The 22970-nt window shown below is 35.2% G+C and overlaps 1 protein-coding gene across 3 annotated transcripts in view; it reads left to right on the top strand.

Annotated features, from left to right (window-relative positions):
* Positions 1-22970, top strand: part of LOC145671197 (uncharacterized) — a 358295-nt gene that overhangs the window by 283908 nt on the left and 51417 nt on the right. For all 3 annotated transcript variants that reach the window (XM_081740048.1, XM_081740050.1, XM_081740049.1), the window contains exons 3-4: positions 1183-1279; positions 10028-10131. In XM_081740048.1, coding sequence (XP_081596174.1) covers positions 1183-1279; positions 10028-10131 — 201 coding nt within the window. The remainder of the gene's footprint in view (positions 1-1182; positions 1280-10027; positions 10132-22970) is intronic.

The raw sequence follows: 22970 nt of genomic DNA, 5'->3' as shown, positions 1-22970 counted from the left end.
ACTGACTGAGAGACTATATAAGGCGTGGAGATACGTAGACATAGCAAATAACATGGATAATGTTAATCACGAGACGAGAAGTACATTTTCAAATTGAAGACCAGAAACATGATAGTTCTCGTCTCACTTTCGAGACGAGACGAGATTAGAAATTTCTCTAGTCTTGTGGGTAACACTAGTTCACCTAAGTCTTAGTTCTCAAGCATTGTTCTAGTGTTAACATGAGTCAGAGCATAAAAACTATAAGTTGAAAAAGTGAATGTACGAACGTAATGAACGTTTTAAGATACGTAAGTCATTACTCAATATACTCCAATAATAAATACATGCTTTAAATGTTGTTGTATTACATCGCTCATAGATCTCTTGAGACGCGGAAAGTTTCTGATTACTTGTAATGAAATTTTAAAAAAAGGCATAAATTTTGTATATAAATTTACAAAACGCGACGAGAAAAGATTTTCGAAAATCGAGACGAGACAAATAATAATTCTTCGATAATCGAGACGAGACGAGAGTCGTACAAAAATTTACGGGACCAGGAAAACTTCCTCATCTCGTCTCCTGAATAATACTACACGTGAGCTTCCCTCGAGAAAAAAAATATTTCCTCATATAAATCAATGGGCTAAAACTAAGATGGCGCAGTTATTCAACACCGTTAAATAAACGAAAAGTTACTGATGCCATCAAATGTACCATCAGCACCACTTGGCGTAACAGCCCATTTTGTGGGTTGAAGCCTGTTCCAGCACCATCGGCTAGCGATCGGCTGAACTACGTCAGCGGCGAGCACGTGGTCAGCGTGCTGCGACGCCCTGTTCGTAACAGGCTCATCAGGAACTTTCTAGACCTAGTGGTCGTCACGTTTTTTTTTTTTTTTTTTTTTTTTTATGTGACTCCCCAGTTCACTTTACAACGCTGAATGTACGCCGAAATTTTGGAAGCGCCTGCCGGGAATCGAACCCGGGACCACGCGGACGTGAATAATTAAATGTGTTAGCTTTGCTGTAATATTGTAGTATTTTGCTTTGAAGTACTTGGTCTTTAAAAAGCCCAAATTGTTTTAACCTTTTCATTAAGAGAACAGTTATTAATTCTTTCAAATAAAGCATTAACATATTAACTATTTCAAATGAAGCATTAAGTTATTAACTATAATTTTATTTATTTATTTTTCAGTTTGCAAAAGCTGTATATTCAAATATCTGCAGACGAATAGCTCATGTCCAATCTGTGATATCCAAATCCATAAAGCCAAGCCCTTCCTGAACCTCAAGTAAGTAATTTCCAATATTCTATTCTTAAATTTTAAAGTACGTACATTACAACTTTGTGTCAAGCATTGTCAACTATCTTAATACAAAGTTCATTATCACTGCCAATAACTGATTTGTACGTCTCCTTTAGCCTAGCAGGTGTGGGACGTTAAACTAAATCAATCTAAGCCAAACAGTGATTTGTTTTTGAAATCACTCCTATTATCGAAAAGTAAACGGTATAGGCTATAGAGCAAAAACAGCCAGCTGCTCCGATATTTCGTGCTGACTTTGATGTGTGTTACTTGTTAAGCTTATCGCAATAGTCACGCGACATCACCCTTAGAGTCGGATATCACGGAAAGTAGAATGTAATAAATATGATTCCAACGGCCCATTTATCACTATTTGTGGTATATTTGATTTGATTTCGGGATATTTTCTTTTCTTTTTCACGTGAGGAAACGTTGAGATATACGAAGGTAACTTAAACTGTCGTGAATCCGAACTGAATTGGGTGTTTTTTTTTTCCTAACCGACTTTAAAAAATGAGCCGTTCTTAATTCGACTTATTTCATAATATATACGTTTTATATTACGAGGGCTATATCGAAAGTTATTAGATACTAAAATTCAATTAGCGTTGCCGTACTGAAACATAACGTTTAAAAGTGATAGTAAGACTATCCATGGCTTTGGATTGATTATTATACAAAAGAAACACTGACCAAAGCTTAAAACACGCTTTATTTTAAATTATACTTTTTTTTTTTCGATATTATCTGAAGAAGGATGTGTTAGATATCCAAAACCGTTATTATAATTTAAAATAAAGTGTGTTTTAAGCTTTGGTCAGTGTTTCTTTTGTTAAAATAATTTGAAAGTGAATTCTCTCTTTTGGTGAAAGGTATAACTGCAAAATTGCAGCTTTGTTTGAAAATTAGAGGGCTGAAGTGTAGGTTAGTTTGAGCCTGACAGTCAGCAACAAGGGCACTCGAGTGACGTGGTTTTCGTGCAATGATCGTTTACGATTTTAAATACAGTTTAACGCAAGAGTAGTGCCCTGATCGTTTAGAAAAATTTTCGGGCTACTCAGCCCCTTCACGAGGAACCATTTTTAATTGGTTTGCAAAATTTAAATGTAATCGGCAAAGCCTGAAAGATGAACCTCGCTCTGGGTACGGCACCCTAGCACCGCAGTTACGGATGGAAATGTCGCAGCAATCTTGTGAAAGATGATCGCCATATCACATACGAGGAAACTCAATCAACCTTAAAGATTGGATCAACTGCAGCCCAGTCCATAATAAAAGGTTATCTCTTCCCCCTTTCCAAGCGTTGCAATCACTGGGTCCCACATGCGCTTACGCCTGAGCAAAGAGATGCCGGCCTGCAGTGGTACCGCTATATACTTAAAAGATTTTCGCATATTGACTCCCTTGTAATTTATATAAATTCAATTATATAAAGTTTTATTTAGATTTAAAAACAAAATAACGTCATCAAACTCCAAGTTACTTAAACAAATAATTCTACAAAATTACACTTCCACTTGTGATGTATTATTATTATTATTATTATTTTCAAAATTAATTCCAACTCAAAGTTCAATCAGTGCATGAGTTCCGGAGAACTCTTGTATTCTGCGCCTTTGGTACTCTGGATTGTATCCGGAACGAACACTTCACCTTCGAATCGAACTCGGGTTCACTCGCATCGTCCACTTGAGATCATAAAGGGACAATAAAAGCTACGAAAACCTTTCAAAGGTGCTAAATATATTTAAAATGAGACATTTTCAGTGCTTTTACTTTGATTCGAATCAGAAATTTGTGGTGTTCGCCATATTTGAGGTGACAATCAATTTTCTTTCTTTCTTTTTTCTTTTCTTTTCTTTTTTCTTTTTTTTTTTTTACGACAGAACCTCAAAATCGTAGACTACTTCTTAAAAAGGTGTGACGACTACATTGTGATATAATAGTACATCTATACGACGTAATACGAAGAATAACGAAAATTCGCATGCTATTGTATTAGAGTAAGCCTTTAAATCTATGTATATAAGTATATACTTAAAATTGGCAACAGCACATCATATGGTTTTGAAATTGTCTCCACTGACTAGCAAAAAAGGATATAATACGATGTTACGGAACACTTTTCAGATTTCATGTGTAATTTCATTTTTAGCGTAATAAAAATGTTACTGCAGAATCTATGGAACGGATTATCCTATTTATAGCACAGAGCGTCTCACATAAAACCGGTACGAATCACTGCCTAACTACCTTTCACGCAAAAGACTTTTTGCACTACTACATATGTGAATATCCCAAAGTTACAGATTACAAAGCATGTATCACTATATTATTACATCTTATGTAAACTGCCTATTTAAAACTTTCGGACAAATGCGCCCTTCCCGGCGGGAGCTCATATGTTTTGGATTCCACGTTAATCAGTAGGTCCATGTCTCATATAGTCTCGCTGTTGAAAGGGACGCTAAACTAAAATCAACTCAACAAAATGCGTCCGTTTTATATCGGACTCTTATTCTTCATTACATTCCGAACGGATCCTGTAGTCCTCCATTTCTTGTATAGATCTTAAATTCTGTTGGTTGTGGGGGACTTGATACCAAAGTATTTCGCCACAAACATTTCTTTAGTCTCTTCAATGGAACTTGTTTTTGTGTAAAAGTCCACGATATCAGTTCAGCGTTCAATTGCTAATTGCACTATTTCTCCACATCGATTACTTTTAAACTGTCGAACTCAACAATTACGTCTTTTTAGAAGTAATACAAGATTTCCGCGTAGCCAACTATATAGTCCGATAAGCAATGAGGCTAACACCTATTTATTTGTGAACGCCAGAAAGGAAATAAGGCGTATCAGTTTTAAGTTGGTCACTCGATGAAAACGCATATCTGTATATAACGCTAATACTGTATACTGAAACGTCATACAAAAAACACCCTTTAAGAGATTGTAATGTTGTAGAAGTACCAGGGGTACAATAAAATAAATAAACGACAAATTAGTAAGCATCTCGCTAATAGATGTCGCTACCTGCAGGATTGTTGTGTAGAACGAAGTCCTTGCAATAGTTGCATAAGAAATATGATGTGGAGTTCGGGGAGAGTTGTGAGCAATCTCCAACAAACAAATTTGTTAAATGTAAAGAATTAGAGCTGTTAATTAAGCATTATTTTAAGTTATAGTGTACAGCGAGCTGAAGGTTTGTAGTAACGTAGTTCTATGCGACGTAATCGGGAGGAGGGGTTCTAGAGAATAAGGTATCATAGCCGCGTGACAATGATCCTGTCGCGGAAAAACTATGGCAAGACAGACACAAGCACACTTAAAGAATAACAATGACGCGTCGTTCCAATATCACTCGTGAACATGAAAACAAACTGCTGATTCCTTATTATAAAACCAAGACGTCTCAGTCTGTCAGTCACGTTCCTAATAGTTCACAGTCAGGCAGAGGGTGCACAATTTGCAGCGATTCGAAGGCTTGGGGACATCTAGTAATACACATATTAGTTCTATATGCGTGGAAGAAAAAGACCCATTGACGGCTATCTTGATACCGCACGTCATACACTTAACGTTGCTCAAGCAAGGAAGTGTCTGGTGCAACTGTCCGAAGATGAACACATAATGGTGCAATGCAGGCGATTGTTTCACAAGCATGTGAACTTCCAAGTGTAATAATCCGATTTCGATAAAATTTGGCAGGTAGATACTACACAAGAAATAAACCAATACGTGCTTTTTATTTTCTGCGGAAAAACTGTCTTAGGAGGCAAAAGCCCCCATCCAAAATTTTAAAAATTAACGCCCTAAAGGCAAGAAGAAGTGGGTCGAAGTGAATGAAATTGTGCACAGATATTGTAGACGTAAAATGAGGGATTGCGTGTTTCGTATTTCCCTGGAAAAAACGGGGTGGGTCGGCCCCTCCAAATCTATTATTACGAAATATAATGAGTGCTAATAGCAGTATGTCAGAAGTGCTTAAAGGACATGAAGAATTGCAACGAAACATTGTGTAGGCCTAGGAACAATACGCAAAATATAAACGAATATTTTTTTTTTTTTTTTTTCTGCAGCAAACGGTTTTAGGTGGCAAAAGCCATCACTGAAAAGATTGAAATTTTACTCCCGAAAGGCAGGAAGAAATGGACCGAAGTGAAAGAAATTGTGCACAGATACTGCAGACGTAAAATGAGGGAATACGTGTTTCGTATTTTCCTGGAATAAACTGTTAGGTAGGACAGGAACCTTCACGAAATATCAAAAGTGCGTATACGTCAGAAGTGCCTAAAGGACATGAAGAATTGCAACGAAACTTTATGTAGGGACAATAAACGAACACATCTCTCTCTCTCTTTTTTTTTTTTTTTTTTTTATTTATTTATTCTGCAGAAAAACAGTGTTGGGGCCAAGTCTTCCTCCAAAAACAGTAAATAGTGCCGTAGAAGCGCAGAGAGGAGTGGACCGAAGCGAATGAAATTATGTGTAGATATTGTGTATGTAAAACAAGGCAATTCGTGTTTCCCAAGTGTCCCCATCCGATTTGCTTCAAATTTGGTACATCAACAGTAAACAGAAAATAAATCGGCACGTTTTTGTTTTGCAGAAAAACATTGTAAGGGAGTAACCCTCCTTAAATGTTATTATAAAACACAATATAGGTAGGAAACTGCTAGTGTTAAAATAGTGAAAATCTGCCAATGCTTATATTGATGAAAGTATGAAATGCTTGTTAGTTTATGTCCCCAGCTGTTTGGAGAGGTGAATAACTTTATTTCATGTCTACAGTGTCTATGCAGAATTTCATTCAATTGGGTCCAATTTTTCTTGCCTTTCGGGCGTAAACTTTCAAAATTTTGGGTGGGGTCTTTTGCTCCCTAAAACCGTTTTCTGCATAAAATAAAAAAAAAAATACGTATTTGTTTATTTTTTGCGTATTGTCCCTACACAAATTTTTGTTGCTATTCATGTCCTTTAGGCACTTCTGACTTATTGTTATTAGCACTTTTAATATTTCGTGATCAAAGGTGTGGAGGGATCTGTGCCTCACCCAACAGTTTTTTTCTTTTTCTTTTTTTTTTTTTTTCAGAAAAGTACGAAATATGTATTCTCTCATTTTACGCATACAATATCTGTACAGTTTCATTCACTTCGATCCACTTCTTGCCTTTCGGGCGTCAACTTTCAAAATTTTAGGTGGGGGATTTTGCCCCCTAAGACTGTTTTTCCGCAGAAAATAAAAAAGATGTATTTCTTTATTTTTTGCGTATTGCCCCTACACAGTTTCGTTGCAATTCTTCATGTCCTTTAGGCCTGACGTATACTTATTCGCACTTTTGATATTTCGTGTTCAAAGGTTTGGAGGGGTTCGTACCCCACCCAATCGTTTTTTCCAGAAAAAATACGAAACGCTTTTTCCTTCATTTTATGCTTACAATATCTGTGCACAATTTTACTCACTTCGGTCCACTTCTTGCCTTTCGGCCGTCAACTCTGAAAATTTTGGGTGGGGGCTTTTTGCCTTCTAAGACCGTTTTTCCGCAGGAAATAAAAAAAAAACACGTATTCGTTTATTTTATGTATAGTGTCTACCTGCCAAATTTTATCAAAATCAAAGTGTTACATGTTAGTGTTGTCAACCAAGAAAATGTTAAATTTACCTGACTGTGAATCGCAAACTGTAGATAGATTAGATAGATTTAACTTTTTTTTTTTTTTTTTTTTTTTTTGCGATTTCTGTAAATACCAAAAGCAGATAGATCAGTTGTGATAACGGTATCACATGCAAATTCGTATTGTCTAGTTCACTATGTTTCTGCTTTTCCAATATTTTTATTTGTTTTGAAGATATTACAGAAAAAACTCTAAACTTAGCGGTAGTTAATTCCGCTGTAGTGAAGACCCTTAAGTGCAGTCCCGTTAGCGAAAGCTATTGAATAGAAAATAAATGAGGTGATAACATCAACTTACCAAACATGGCTATGACCAATCGATAATGTTATGTGCATTACTACACATAAATATTTACTTATAGTGATTATTTCAGGGATAGCACAGGAGAATCCTTCTTCCGTCCCAATTTCTTCAATTGGGCTCTAGCTGGGTTACTAGTATATTCACAGTTCTATTCTTACCCTTTGTTTATTTAGTCTTCCTTGGGGAAAATCTGATATCATCATTGGTTTTCTGGGCTATTGAATTTCATTGAAATGCTAAATTGTTTGTTCGAACAATTTTCTAGACTTGTGACTTTTTATAATATTGTATACTGAGACTTGTTGTAGGTGGACTTTTTAATACATGAGTGAATTTTATGGTATGTGATTTAGTTAGTTTTAATACTGCTATATGGATTGAGATTTACACACTTTTTTTAAAATGTACCTTTTTAAACTAAAATTTTGCACCTAAAATTCCTAGCTCTAGTAATCAATAATATCTCCAACAATGTTAGGTATATGTCTACCATGACTAATCTGCATACATTTATATGCCCATCAAAATCATTGATGCCCTCGCGCAGTTTGTCCCGGCGCTTCCAATCACACCTGTGATTCCCGCCTTCAGTTAAAAAAAAAAAAAAAAAAAAAAAGCGTGTTTGTGGACGTATACTTGTAGACTCCGTAGCGTACGAAATTTTCGCAGTCTGCGTTGCACTTTTTACAACTTTGATAGAACGTCTTCACAATAAGAATCGTTGCTCATAAGGGAAGAGAGGGAGATTATATATCGAAGTGGAAGATGGTTTATATACCAATCGAAAGAACTAATGATGCCTATTACGAAACTGGAATAAAAGTTTTCCGAATGCATATACTGAATGAGTTATATGAATATACAGGATGTCCAGAAAATCCGTTTCCACTCCTAGAAATCGCAAACGATGAGACAAATGCCAAAACAGGAAAACACATATTTCATCATTTTAAAACTACAACGTATCAAACCGAAAGTGTTGTGTCAGGGCTACCCGCAGGATCCCAGGTGGGGTCCAACTCAAAAATTGCAAATGTTAAGGGGGTCAAATAGCATATCGTTGAAAACCAGTTGAGAATTGAAAAAGGACGGGACAAGTCTCAACTCTCTAAAATTACCCTGAGTAAAATGGCGGCCGGTCAAAATGTACATCTTCATTTCGGTTCTCGGAGCTAATTCATTTTCCATTTTGCAATCTGCACTTGTCATTGTGAGACATTTGCACGCATTCGCTGTTCCTGATGCATTTTTTAATCGTTTTATAATTTATAATGCAGACAAGGAGCATAAGTACCATTATTTTATATGTTAACTAGTCAGTTCTATACACAAAGATGTCAAATACTATTTCTTTTACTTTCTTTATTTGCTTTTCATTTTATTTATTTATTTATTTATTTTTATTTATTTATTTATTTTTATTTATTTAGATATTACCGGGCCCATAGAGCAGAATCTCACGGTAGGTGCATCTCCTTTCTTTCCGTTGAGTACAAGAATCAAAGTGAAAACAAACTAAAACCCCGCTACAGAAAGAACTAAAACGCAAGATGTTTGCACAGTGTTATCGTAGTTAGCACTATTTTCAATTATTGTAGTTTGAAATGACACATTTGTTTTCCTGTTTTGACATCAGTCTCACCGTTTCGGGTATTTTGGGGTGGCCATAGACTTTATAATGTTCTTGCTGACATTTTGACCTGCTGCCATTGTACACACGGTAATTTTAGAGAGTCCGGACTTACGCCGTCTTCTTTCAGTTCCCAACAGGTTTCCAACGATATGCTACCACTGGCAATTTTTAGAATGGACCCCACCTGGGACCCTGCGGGTGGCCCTGGCAGAACATTTTTTGCTTTGATCGTTGTATTTTTAAAATGATCAAACACGTGTTTCCCTGTTTTGGCATCTGTTTCATTGTTTGCGATTTCTAGGGGTGGAAACGAATTTTCTGGACACCCTGTACATTCATATAACTCACAGTATATTCATTCGGAAAATTTTTATTACAGTTTCGTAATAGGCGTCATTAGTGCTTTCGATTGGTGTATAAACCATCTTCCACTTTGATATATTATATCCTTCTCTTCCCTTGTCAATCGTAAATTGCCCCATGACAAAGCCAAAACAAGCAATTCAAAGCAATTGAAGCTATGTTAATCGAAGTAACAACAATTAATAGTAAGAACAGGTCTGTCAACTTCAAAACAGAAAAAAATGTATTGAGTTCAACTTTGGCGTTCTCTATGGAATATCCTTTATATTCCATGGTTTCATCTATTGATGGTATGAATGTCCATATATAACCCTATCTTTCGTAAAGTTTCGCCTAAATACATTTTGTTACGATAAGAATTTGGTTGATAAGCTGATTGTATCGATTTCCATCAAGCATAAAGTATTAACCTTTTGATTACGGAGCCTTTTAAAAAAATAAAGCCTGGGATACGGCGCCAATTTCTGCAGTTGCCTAGTATGTCTCCTGAATAAAACACATGCAAGTGCATATATGAGATACCCAGAAAGTTAAAAAACAATTAGGTTTAGTGGGCAAACTGCAAGGTATCTATAAATAGTTACTTCGTATCCCAAGCCTTATTTTTAGGTAACTAAATATAGTTACTTCGTGTTCTAAAGGTTAAAGATTGCCAACAGAAATAATTTCATTTGTTTTCGAATTCTATTTTTTCTTTCTTTTTTTGCCTAGGACATTTATTTTCGTGTTATTTATTTATTTGTTTATTTTTTTAGGCCTGACAAAGCACTCCAAGATATAGTTTATAAATTGGTTCCTGGTCTGTATCATTCAGAAATGCGAAAACGTCGGGAATTCTACGCCGCTCATCCGGAATTTGGTAAGTATATAAGTCTCCCTATTTTGCAGAATTAATATTAGCTGTGTATTTAGTGTAAAATATAAATAGGATAAGATCGTCCATCGAATTATAGGGGTCTAATCTTGCAATGTGTGTATCCGAGGAAGATACCCATGGTTAATGGTTTGTAGGCACGTGTATCGAGGCCACGATAATCCTGGTAGATGCTTAACCACTTAACTTATCATTTATTTTTCACATGTCGGTAAAAATTAAACGTATTATTATTATTATTATTGATAAAATTTTAGGTGTTGTTGCCAATGGATGGTATTTTTAAAGGTTATGCCCAACAATGTCAGTTACAATACTTTAAAAATAAGTCATTTTAAAATCCCGACAAAATACGAAGATACAAACCGAAAAGTAATTCCTGAAGTGACCATTTTTCACAGCAAATTAACACCAAAAGCTCGTAAAAGCTGTACAGGAAAATAGAAACAAGAAACATACACATTTATTTCCATTTACAATGCTTTGTTTTCTCATTTCCACTGAGAGCACTCTGGCGTTGACACTGGCGGATCCGCGGGAGGGTGATGGAGACAACTGCCCGCCCCTCAAAAGCTATATTTTTATGGGTCTATAAAATATTCTGTTACTTTATTCTGATTTGATGTAAAAGTCTAGTTCAAACCTACATTCATCGTTTATGAGGCGATCCGCCCCCTCCAAACTACTCTTGGATCCGCTGGTGCTGTCTGATCCACTGTACTCTAGGTCTACATCAAATTATCCGCCACTATTAATCACAAAATAAAATGAAACTTCTTCCCAGACATTCAAGAAAAATAGATCAGGAAATACAGCTAACAATGTTTTGTCAATAAATCAGCTTTCCGCTCTTAACGTTTGAATTTAGTAGCAGTCAGCTCATCGTGAAAGTGGACACTATCAGCATGGTACTACGCTGCAGAGAAACTTAAACTAAAATTCAGAGTAAAGTTGTATACCATCTTGAAGCTATAAGCATAGCTAGTGGTGTCATATAACGAAATGTGCAGATTTTGATTAAATAAAATTTACTGAATATTCCAAGATGTCCAAATAATGTCACGATTTTTACTTAAGGGATTACCTATTAAACTGTATCTTTAACAAGCCTCTCCTAAGGGAGAAATTGCTAGGAGTTAGAAACAGGGTGGCCACAGGATATGGTTATTTCCTATAGTATTGCCGAAACAGTTTCTCCTGAATTTACACTTTGGAAACCGCAACCTCGTAATCTTGCAGTGTCCGTAAACGAACTGTCGAGAATGTACCTGAACACTTGGACAACTCTTCCTACTTCGTAGTAAATATGTAGCGCTTGTGTAAGATAATGGTAAATGTTTCATTCACGTTCGGAATCCCACTATTCTCTTGTGAATATTTCTCTCAATTTTATTTACAGTGGAAAAGTAGTAGTTGAATTAATAAAATCTCTGTTGACTCGAAATGGAAATAATTGAATTTAATTTTGTATTTCTCTTTGTTTTTTTTTCTTTTCTTTATTTATTTCAATCTATTGGAGTAGTCATTCTTTTATTTTAGTCTGATGTGTGAATGGCATCATGAATTAACTCAGTCAACCGAACATCCCATGTAGTGTTCCCGAAAAGATTTTTTTGTTCTTGCCCTTCTGTTGCCGGTAGACTAACTGAAAGCAGAAGAAACTTAATGCGACAGAAAATCAATCACAATGAAGTGTTTCCAGCAAGTTCCTAGTTTTATTCACGTTCCGATACGTATTGTTATTATTTACTTGGATATGTATTGTTTTTTAGTGTATCCATTTTTTTTACAGTATCTATTTTTAGTGGTGCGAGGAGCTACAACAATAGTTCTCAACCGATGTATCGCGACACACTAGTGTATTACGCAGTCCCCTAAAGTGTGTGGCGAAATTTTAGAATTTAAAAATCATAAAAAATTAGTTAAAATCGAGACAGACTGTACCAATCAATACCTCCGGCGGTAGCAATAATGCTCAGTGCTTGGTTGAGAACCATTGAGCTAGAGAATAGTCGAGTATAAACAGAGGAAGAGTTTAACTTGAAACTTAAACAGTATTTGAAACATTTCCTGCATTTTCAACTTGTTTCATTTCAATAATTTCCTAGTTGTATAGTTTAGTTTTAACGGCTTCGACTGCGAAACTATTACAAGTTTCGAAGCGACAGTGAAACTTATACAAAAGCAAATTAAACACGAAAGAAACGCCAGAAGTATAACACTTTTAGTTGAAAGAGATCTTTAAGCAATCGGTCCGTAAGGGTCCATAGGCGTCTATAGAAATAACTATCAACATAAAATATCCAAGATCACGTTACAATTGTCGCTAAATTCAACTTATTATTCCTCTTAAGACTTCTCGCTAATGTCACCTTTAAAAAAAAAAAAATAGTGAGTAACTTTAAAAAAAATTGAAGAATATAAAAATATAGAAAGTGAGTAAGGTTGTATCTACAAAATGCTAGTAAATAAATTAATAACTGTTTCCAAACGTTTTCTTATAGAACAGAAATTTGGGTGAGAAGTTTGACATCTTAACTTTTAGTTATTCATGTGTACACGACACAGAATGTCTTGAAAATAATTAATGACAGACTAGCTGAATTTGCGCTTTCTACTCAGCGCATAATTCTGATATTACCATGGCTTTCCTTCCCACGTCCTCACTATAGCTGTCCAATCATTTTACACACCTATACAAAGGTAGCATTTTAATATATAGGTGTTGGGTTGAGTTCGTGGCGAACTTCGAGAAGTGACAGATGATGTCCTTATAAATCCATATCCGTCCGAAGATGCCTCACTGCATCTCTTGAGGTCTTTGAAGTTGACAGTATGCAATAATAGGTTTTCCCTGCATGCAATACGTTAAAGCAAAGCGCCTGCAATGTCCGTTAATTCGCCATACGCAACTCCTCTACTGGTTGCCTAACACAAGGATATGAACCCTAACTTTGCCTTAGCAGCAATGTTAATCTTATAGGCTCAAAATGACCTATAAAAATGAATAGAACAATAACCTAGCATTTTAATATATAGATTCTATCTGACTCACTTAATACATTCTTGATGGTCTTGATTTTTTTCAGGGCTCACAGCGAGTCACTTTTTAAACTAAAAGCTACTTTTTTTCAAGTTGGTCACTAAAAGTCACTTTTTTTCAAGTTTGACTCTAAAAGTTACTTTTTTTTCGGGGATAAAATCATCTTTTCATGTTATTTATGTTTTGCATTGGCAGTTTTCTAAGAAAAATGTAAAAATAAATGGAAAAAGGCAGAAAATTGTTACTTATTATTCTTCTGAAAAGCGCAGTTAAATTTTGTCATCTTAAGTGCAAAACTTTTCAAGGATATCAACAGAAGTGCTTCAGATGGAGGAGCCCCTTGTACATGTTCTGTACTCTAAACTTCGAACTGTTACAAAGCTTTTGCTGTTGCGATTTCTGAAGAAAGAAATTGTTACATCTTTAACTGAACTGGATGAAAGTGTTGTAAGTGAGGAAAATATCTTACTCGTTGGTGAGGGTGAAGTGTGGAGAAAAAGCAAGGTTAGCATCCAGCAGTTGGAAGGAGAAGGATGTATTTAGTTTCAAGAAAAATGTAAAGTCTCACTATGTGGCAGTATATAAACGCACAGTGAAAACCATTGAAATTTCCTAGAACTTAAATACTTGTTTTCGACCGGACCGACCGGACATTGTGGGAGTCATCTGAGAGTGTCACGTATATAACAAATCTGGCAAAAGTTCTTCCCCACAACATTTTGACTTGGATTTACTGAGTGATGAGTGGCAACTACTTCAACGTGAGAATTTCTCAGGAAGTCTTTGCAATGACCAAATAGATTATTTCTGGCCTAATTTTTTCGAGTTTCCTATAGTGGCAACGGTAGTGAAAGTTTGTCTCTAAATCGTGGCTGGGCTGATGGGGAACGCGGGTTTTCACTGTAACGTCGTCTGCTCTCTGAAGATTGCACAGCGATGGCTTTAAGAACTCTCAATGCTAAGTTAAATATAATGTCTAAGATGAAGAAATTTAGAAATAGGCCCAGAACTGGTTCCACTTACTTAGAAGCTTCGTACATCTGCTAGGTCTGACCATAACTACAAAGCATACTTACAAGTTAGAAAACCTAAGAAAGAAGGGAGCCCAAAAAGAAGCAGTAAAGAAGAAAGACGAAACAAAACAACTAGCAGAGAGAGGTGATGGAGAAATTGACAAAGAAAAAAAGGAGCATTGAGAACATGGAATCAATCCTGCAACAGAAAAGAAAAGCAGAAGATGAACTTTTGTTTCAGGCTTTTGAACATCTAAAAACAGCTGTGAAGAGAAAGGACATGATTGAAGTGCACTTTGCGCAGGCTAAGTTAGAGGGGTTGAAGAAAGTAAGGAAAGGTTTGCAAGATGAACAGAAACAGAACGATGACTTGCAAAAATGGTAAGATAAGAAAAAAAAATCCTCTTTAATAACTCACTTCTTTATGAAGAAAGACTAAGTTTATGTGGAAATATGAAAATCTGTTAGCATACGTTCTTGTTACTGCTTTTTATTTAATTTTGTATGACACGCATTTTAGTTAACATTTGTAATTTATTTTAAAAAGTTCATAATAACGGTATAAACATAATAGACATTATTTGCTTAGATCATATTGTGTTAAAGGAGAATGACATATATATATTACCTGTTTATAATTTACTTTATATTGTATGCAGAATGTTGGTAGAAACCATACCTATGTTTACTAATCATGTTGTACCAAGACAGAATTTGTAGCAAACCAATTTTACAAGACAAAATTTTATTGCTAGTTAATGGTAATCTAGATGCTATGTGTTAATTTTGTATTATTGGACATAATGAAAATATAAAAGATTGGCCTTACCCCGTCCATATCAAAGTTTAAATCTAAAACCGTGCAAAGTATGGAATTCATAATGAACTCTCTAAACACAAGTAATTCAATTTTTTTTATTATTATTATTAGCTGCCAAACTTGAGTAAAAATATTTTTTGTCTTAACATGCTAAAACATTACGTACCGGTATTTCCAGGGTTGGAAAAAATACGGTTTAAAAAAAACGTGTTTAAAACATGAAAAAGGTGTTCAAAATGCTTTAAACATGCTTTAAAACGCGCACACACACACACACACACACACACACACACACAAAAAAAAAAACATGTTTTAAACATTTTGAACAGTTTAAAACATGATTTTAAACATATTTCAAAATCGTGTATAACGCATTTATGAAGATCTTTTTTTGCTCTTGCAGTCGATCTTTTCATTTATTTTATTCTCGTTAAGACTACACTGTGTTGGGTACAGAATATTTCAGTATAAATTAGTAATTCTAAACTTATTTTATATCACGACCCCCTTTTATTACACCCTCTTGCCAGTGACTCTCGTAAGTACTTTCTTGGTTCTTTTTAGGTAGATTTTAAAATCTATCTACTGTGGAGATTTCACACAATCTATCAATATACATGGCAGAACAAAAGTCCTCAATGTCCTTGTGTGTTGAGAACGGGTTAAGAGAGAGTGATGAAACTTGGAAGTGATTTGAGACATCAGACGGTGCTATCAAGCATCATGGCGGACATCTTTGCTTGGTATTAGAAATTTCAAAGGGGATCATGTCACACGTTTTAAGGTTAGCATTTTACCAGAAATACGGTTGTTCTGTTATTTCAGAATTACCGCTTCTGAAAGTTTTCTAGTTAGGCCTTTAGGAGCTAAGCTCGTGTTTCGGGGAGGCAGATGAGATTTTGTTGCAAAATTTGATTACTATTTCAGAACACTGATGCTAATCAAATTATTTCAAAATAATAAATTTTCGAAAAGTAATGTTTGAAGCACACTTCATGTTGTGCTAACTTTAGAATATTTTCAGCAAGTCTATGTAATTGATTGTTTTTTACTCAATAATATTGAGGAAAGGTACTATCTGGAGCGCTCAGAGCACAATGGATCCAAATCTGTTTTCAATAAAGTTCAGCCTGCTGCTGTAGCCATGAGAAATCAAAACATTCACATGACAAGAAAATAGTCTTCTGAATGGGGAGCACTTTTTGACAATTTTCTTTCTCTAGCAGATTTTTTTTTTTTTTTTTTTTTTTTTTACAAAACTAAAGTAAAATAAAAATATGTTTAAAACAAAATGTTTAAAACGTATACAAAATTTGTTTTAAACAAAATCAATTCTTTAAAACAAGTTTTAATCGTTTGTTTTAAACATTTTGTTTTAAACAAAACAACCCTGCGTATTTCAGCTAAGATCCGACCGGACTATTTCCGTTGAAAAAAATGTAAAATTCAATTTATGACCAAGTTTGGCATCAAGATTTAAAGTTACTTTTTGATGAGATTTTGGTCACTTTTCCATTGGCCACTTTTCAAATATTTAGAAGAGACCAGACCACTATGAGCCCTGTTTTTTTTTTTTTTTTTTATTTACTAAAATTCAAAAAAGTGAGGTGAACTTAGCGAAGAACATTAAATGTAATTTCAAATTGGTTCCTGTTTACCTCCTTAAAATTTCACTTTTTTTAATATATATATATATATCCGCACTATTTAAATGGGACATGATTTTCTGAACAAAATAATAATAATTTTCGAAGTTCATGTTTCGCAAAAATATATTCTAAGACCTTTTATTACATCCCGTTCTCTGCTATCATGTGGGAGCCACGTTGCGCAGTGCATACACCCTCGGGAAGTGAACTGAGTGGGGTGAGCGAATAAATGAGATACGGGTCGAAGAGTGGAGCTGATGGATAGCGGTCGAGTCATTCATTGTATGCGTGACTCATTGCTCAAAATTGTTCACTTTAGGGAACGGCAGGCGAAGGGGGTATGTGAGAAGAGGGTGAAAATCAGAAACAAGAAGTTAGGAAGATGGCTACATTGCTCACTGAATAAGAACTCGTGTAATTATACACGTGGCTGCAATTATACAAAGTGCGACTCCGTGTTGCAATGTTCATTATATTAATTAGTCATTTCGTAGACTTAGATCACATAGAGACATACATGCTACGCTCGGATTACATCGCGTATGTGGTGAAAATTAATGCTACGGGGGAGGAAAAAATGGAATGAGTTAAGATTTATTACTTCTGTCACGCGCTCATACACTGTTAGGTATTTTAACCGTTGGCATGAGATCGGAATTATGGTTTATAATTTGTACGCAAGGATTGAAAGAGAAAAAGAAAAGAAAAAAAACTATGAAAATGAGAGCTGTTTGTAATCTGACCTTCGTGAACAAGATCGCTAGAAGGAAAGTTAAGTTGTCGAGCCGTATATAATCAAAGTAATCACGAAATCATGGGTTAGAAGTGCCGAAAAAAATCTTGTTTTGATACGTATAAAAGTCCTCAGGTGACATATACATTGCTAAGGTTTGTAATAAAATAAATTTTAAATATCAATGACATAGCGCCCGTGGAAGCTGCGGAAGCGCCTCTTTCCCTGGATAAATAGGACAATACACTAAATTACTAAAAGATAATTAAAGACACTGATATATATAGGGTGTTTGAAAACAACACCGACAACGTTTGGGAGGTGATTCCTGACACCAAGATAAGACAAAAAGTATAGACCAACCTGGGTGCACAAATGCTTCCTTTCGGAGTTATAGACAGACTTTAAAGGTCCATAGCTCCAAAATTGTGGGACCTACCGTAGTCGGGTCAAGACTCCACTTAGGATCTAGTATGTGCCCTATCCAAATATCCATGTTTCAGAATCCTGCGGTATTTCCGTAACAATTTTTATACAGGTAGTTGAAGAGTACTTCAAATTATATGCCCGTAGCAAACTCCCTCGATAAAATTTGTCGCGTAAGTACCTTAGAATTCTGAAGTATGGATTTTTGGATAGGGCACATATTAGTTCCTAAGTAAAGTCTTTACCCTACTATGGTAGGTCCCATACTATTGAAGCTGTGGACCTTTAAAGTTCATTTTTTCGTGTTTTCGGGAACCTATAACTCCGAAAGGAAGTATTTGTGCACCCAGGTTGATCTATACTTTTTGTCTTATATTGATGTCAGAAATCACCTCCCAAAAGTTTTCGGTGTTGTTTTGAAACACCCTGTGTATGCAGTGTATACTGTATATATTGCATACCCTTATTGAGCACCACATTAATGCTTTAAACACAACTGACTTATTATAAGATATGTACGGTAATTTATTTCGAGACGGTGTTTTGTGTGTGTTCGACTTATTCTCTTTATTTTATGTACTTCTATTGTTATTGTTACTAACGGAGTTTCGTGTGCATTTGGCAATAACAGAAGCATCATGAACTTTACGATATAGGAATGAAATGGTTGGTGACAATCTCCCTTTCGGTGTCCTGTTTTAAGATCCAATATGTGGCGTTCGTCGTTATACTACACATCAGTTTCACTTCACTTGCGGTGAACAATGGTTCATTCGCCGCCATACACTTTAATATTAGTTTGCCGTAACCACGTGTAGTGACGGTAGGGTAATATTAATTTGTCAGCTTAAACAAATATTCAAATGATCATATATGACAACTGCATACTTTTGGTTTAACAAAAAAATCCCTTAAGACCAATGCCAACCCACATCGCAGCTTTACTCTGACAGCTTTACGTTGTAATGTTCTATAACATAGTGATTGTCTCGGCACGTAAGCTGGAATTTATTTCGGGAGAGGTTCAAAATTTTTGAAAGCTCCAAATTCGATATGAGGATAAATTACATGAAAATTTGTAAAATCGTCCCCTAAAATTAGTTTAAATTTACAGAAAAATCGAGATTTAGTGGGGGGTTCGGACCTCCAGGACCCACCGCTTATGTACGTCCTTGGAGTATGTGTAAGTAATAAGATTAACTGAATCATTTAAATTAAAAAGCCTGACGCCACTGGTCATTGCTCATTTCATATGAGTAATATATAATTCTCTCTTTTTCTTTCTTTCTTTTTCTGCCCAGAAGTTTAAATTTTTCACTAGCGTTGGGGTAATGTTTCCGGTTGTAGCATGCAACGTGTAATGTACTTTCAATAATGAAACTGAAAATATTTTTAGATTGAGTATCGGATTGTGTAGAAGAAAATATTTTTGCATACTATCTAATCCCGAATAATAATAATAATAATAATAATAATAATAATAATAATAATAATAATAATAATCAGTGGTGGTATCCCATGGAAATGTGACAGTAATATGCAATAATGAGTTATTAAAACACCAGTGGAAACGGAGGGAAGGGGCGGATTACGAAGTTCATGAACATGTATTGTATGCGAGTAACGTTTATTTGTTTATTTATCTATAAATGTGACACTGTATTTTAAGCACCAGATCCTGGGTTTAATGGTCCTATGCAAACACTCGAATTATTTACTTAAAACAATGGCTAATAGGCCTATACAGTAGTAGTTAGCTACTGTATATTAATACATAGTATATAGTATGAAGATAGGAGCTAGATGAGGAGTTAAGCTTCCTAGAATATCTTAAGCGAATTGTTTTCCAAAGTAATCGAAGATCTCAATATTGTTTTCGTATGAAGTGCTTTGAACAAATCTTAAAAATATTTGTAAATTCGCCTTTTTCTTTTACAATTTTCAAAGTAACGAATCAAAATATAAACTGCAAATCCACGTAGTTTTTAATTGTGTATATTATTTGTTTATATATTAAGTATCGTTCTCTTATGACGTAGTCTCACAAACTCACAATACAACATTGTGTAAAAGTTCATAACAATCATACTGTAGTACAATAAGGAGTTACGTAAGTCCACAGAATCTCCAGGGGTAAAAAAATGCTTCTAAGCACATTAGCCAACGCTCGAAGAAATAACTAACAAACTCTCTTTATATGACATATCGATTACGTAAACTGTGTAAAATTTGCTTTCGCTTCTGAAGTAATCAACATGGCTACTGGATTGCCGGCAACGACTGTTCTTAGCCGAACGTAATGAAGCGGAGAACTGTTGTTTGATCTAAAAGAGCCGTGGAAATTGGATGCTCTGATAAACAAGAGGTGCTTGCAGCGTGAGGAATGACGAAGTTGTTCTGTAGGTTCATGACGTTGCAATGAGCAAGTAACGATAAAGTCGTGAGGACTAAAGCAATTAATAATAGGCGGCAGTACAGTACGGAGATCAGTGATACCAACCTCTTATCATGAAATTTTCGAAACAACGTTTGTGTAGTATGATTGACAAACATCTTGAACTTAAACGAGCTATTTACTCACAACAGGGGCGCACCCACGGGGGATCCACCGAGTCCCGATCTCCCAAGACTTCCTAACTCAATATACTGTACATTTGGATATTTTCTCAATAAAACTATATTTGTTTAATAGGTAGGTGATTGATGTAGCATGGAAATTGAATCTTACACTTTATTTGTACTCTTTCTCCTATAAAAACAATCTATTGTCTTTTCGGGTGCAGAATAATTCCCTTTCAACATTACATATATGTAGTGGCTTGTAGTGGATTGGACTCCTCCAACAAAAAATTCTGGGTGCGCGCCTGACTCACGGTAATACCAAGTATCTGTTTCAGTTTTCAGACTCGTCAAAAATATGTGTACTTCTGGTGACTACTTTTGATCAGATGACTAAAATAATTTAACGATGCGTAGGAGGGTATGGTCCAGTATGGTTTTTAAGGTATCGTTCCTCTATTTCAGAGGTAAACCAACCTGACACCTCCATTTGTAAACTCAGCATACTTCACATCTTCCCCTCCTTCCTTCCCGCTCGTTGATCATATATGCGTTTTGTGTGGTTTCTTCTGAGATTTGGGATGCAGCATTGAATTCTCAAATCTTCTATAATAATAATCTCATATATAAAACAAAAACATGTAAGTCTGTGAGCAACGCTAATATGCAAGCTTCAGTTACAGGTTGCATAAACATCTAGGCGACAATATTTATTCTTAATCCTTATTATAAGCGGAAGATGTATGTCTCTCAACCACGCTAATTCCTAATAGTTCATAATGAGACTAATAGTTGCCGCGAGCGAGGATAGAATTTGCAGACAAGCTGAAGTTCTTGAGGAGAATAACTTGTAATAATAATAATAATAATAATAATAATAATAATAATAATAATAATAATAATAATAATATCTCTCACTCGATAAAGTAAGTACATGTTGTACATTGAAATAGCATTTTGTACTCATTTTTGATCATTTAATAAAGAATTTTAATTTGCATGATTATTTAGGTTTTAGTTACGTAAAACTCGTGAATAGAAATAGGAAACATATGTCAAATGTGTAGCATCTGTGAAGTTTGTTAAAGCTGAATTGTAAATTATTATTACAAGTGCTACTTTATTCATATAACTGAAATTCTTGTTCGTCGTATGAGAAGAATAGGTTTGTTGCAAATGTTTGAACCATCTTCCTCACCCTAACCCCTTAAGATAGTCATTTGTTATGAAAGTGTATTATGAAAACTCATGATATATTCTATTTTGAGCATAAATTTTGTACTCCTACCCCCTTAGAATACCACCCATTAATGAAAGTGACAGAATGAAAACCTAATTTGAGTTAGGTAGTATTGTATGTTCCAAAATTGATTTCAAATGAGTCAACCGTTTTCCCGTGATCTTTCCGTGGAATATCGTGCATAATACGTTTTTTGCTACAATGCGGCTTCATTATCGCATATAATTATGATTTGGCAATGTTTGCGATTTTTTGTATATAATAATAAGTAACCTAATAACAGCAGTGAATAGCACGTATGGATAGAAATACTGAATAAGACGAATCGAATGTTGGCTTGTGATCATAGGCGTAGCCTGAACGTTTCATGTGAGTGTGAACAAAGTTAAAGTCTACGTGCCCTCTCACTGTAACATTCTCACGTCATCATTTTAACGTTAAGTGTGTTAAAAATTAGACAAAATGTTATTTGAGTGAGTTGAAGAATTCGAGATAACAAAATTTTAGATGTAATGACAGTTGAAGAAACAGAAATGAAATTATATTATTAGCGTGTGCACAGGCACATTTCATAGCTACGCTTATATTTGTGATATGACAATATTAACTGCAATTGAAGAATGGGCACATGGTGGCTCATTGGTAAACCGTTCACCTCTGGTGCAAGTGGTCCCTGTTTCGAGTACAAGTCATGTAAACTTGTGGTAGACGGGGCTTTTCTGGGGTTTTGCCGTTTCCTTCTGCATTCTCATTCTCAGCTCCTTACATAGGTCGAATCATTGATCTTCGTTAATCATCCGTCTCACTGAGTCTTTCGTAACGCGTAAACTTTCTTCAGTTTTCATTTTTTCAATTATAATTGAAGTTATTTCACTACTTTTGTATGTTTAAAAGGATTTCTTGTATTAATTAGTTTACTTTTCTTTTAATTATTAAACTTGCTTGTTATTCTAAATTTATAAACAAATCCAGTTTAAACCCATTGTAAATAGACATTGAATAGCGCGGTTTTTCGTACTTTCTTGGAAGCAATTGACCGCGTTGTGCAAGGTATTTCTGTATACAATACCAGGACCTCCAATTTCAACTGTATATATTCACATTTTATTTACAGATTTTATATACAAGGTTAAATCGAGAAATAAATTAACACATTTCTTGCGTATATTGCATATGAGGATGCACAACACATAGCTTTTTGAGGCCCGGGTTCGATTCCCGGCTGTAGCTCATGTGGTTCGGATTCTACGTTAATCAGTAGGTCCACGTCTCATATAGCCTAGCTACTGAACGGGACGTTAAACTTAAAATCGTTCAATCAACGATTTTTTGACACGTAAT

The sequence above is a fragment of the Thermobia domestica genome, chromosome 15 (genome assembly GCF_964235325.1).
Source record: "Thermobia domestica chromosome 15, izTheDome1.hap1.1, whole genome shotgun sequence".
NCBI classification, from domain to species: domain Eukaryota; kingdom Metazoa; phylum Arthropoda; class Insecta; order Zygentoma; family Lepismatidae; genus Thermobia; species Thermobia domestica.
The sequence above is the reverse complement of the archived record's forward strand: the minus strand, read 5'-3'. Positions and strand labels throughout refer to the sequence as shown.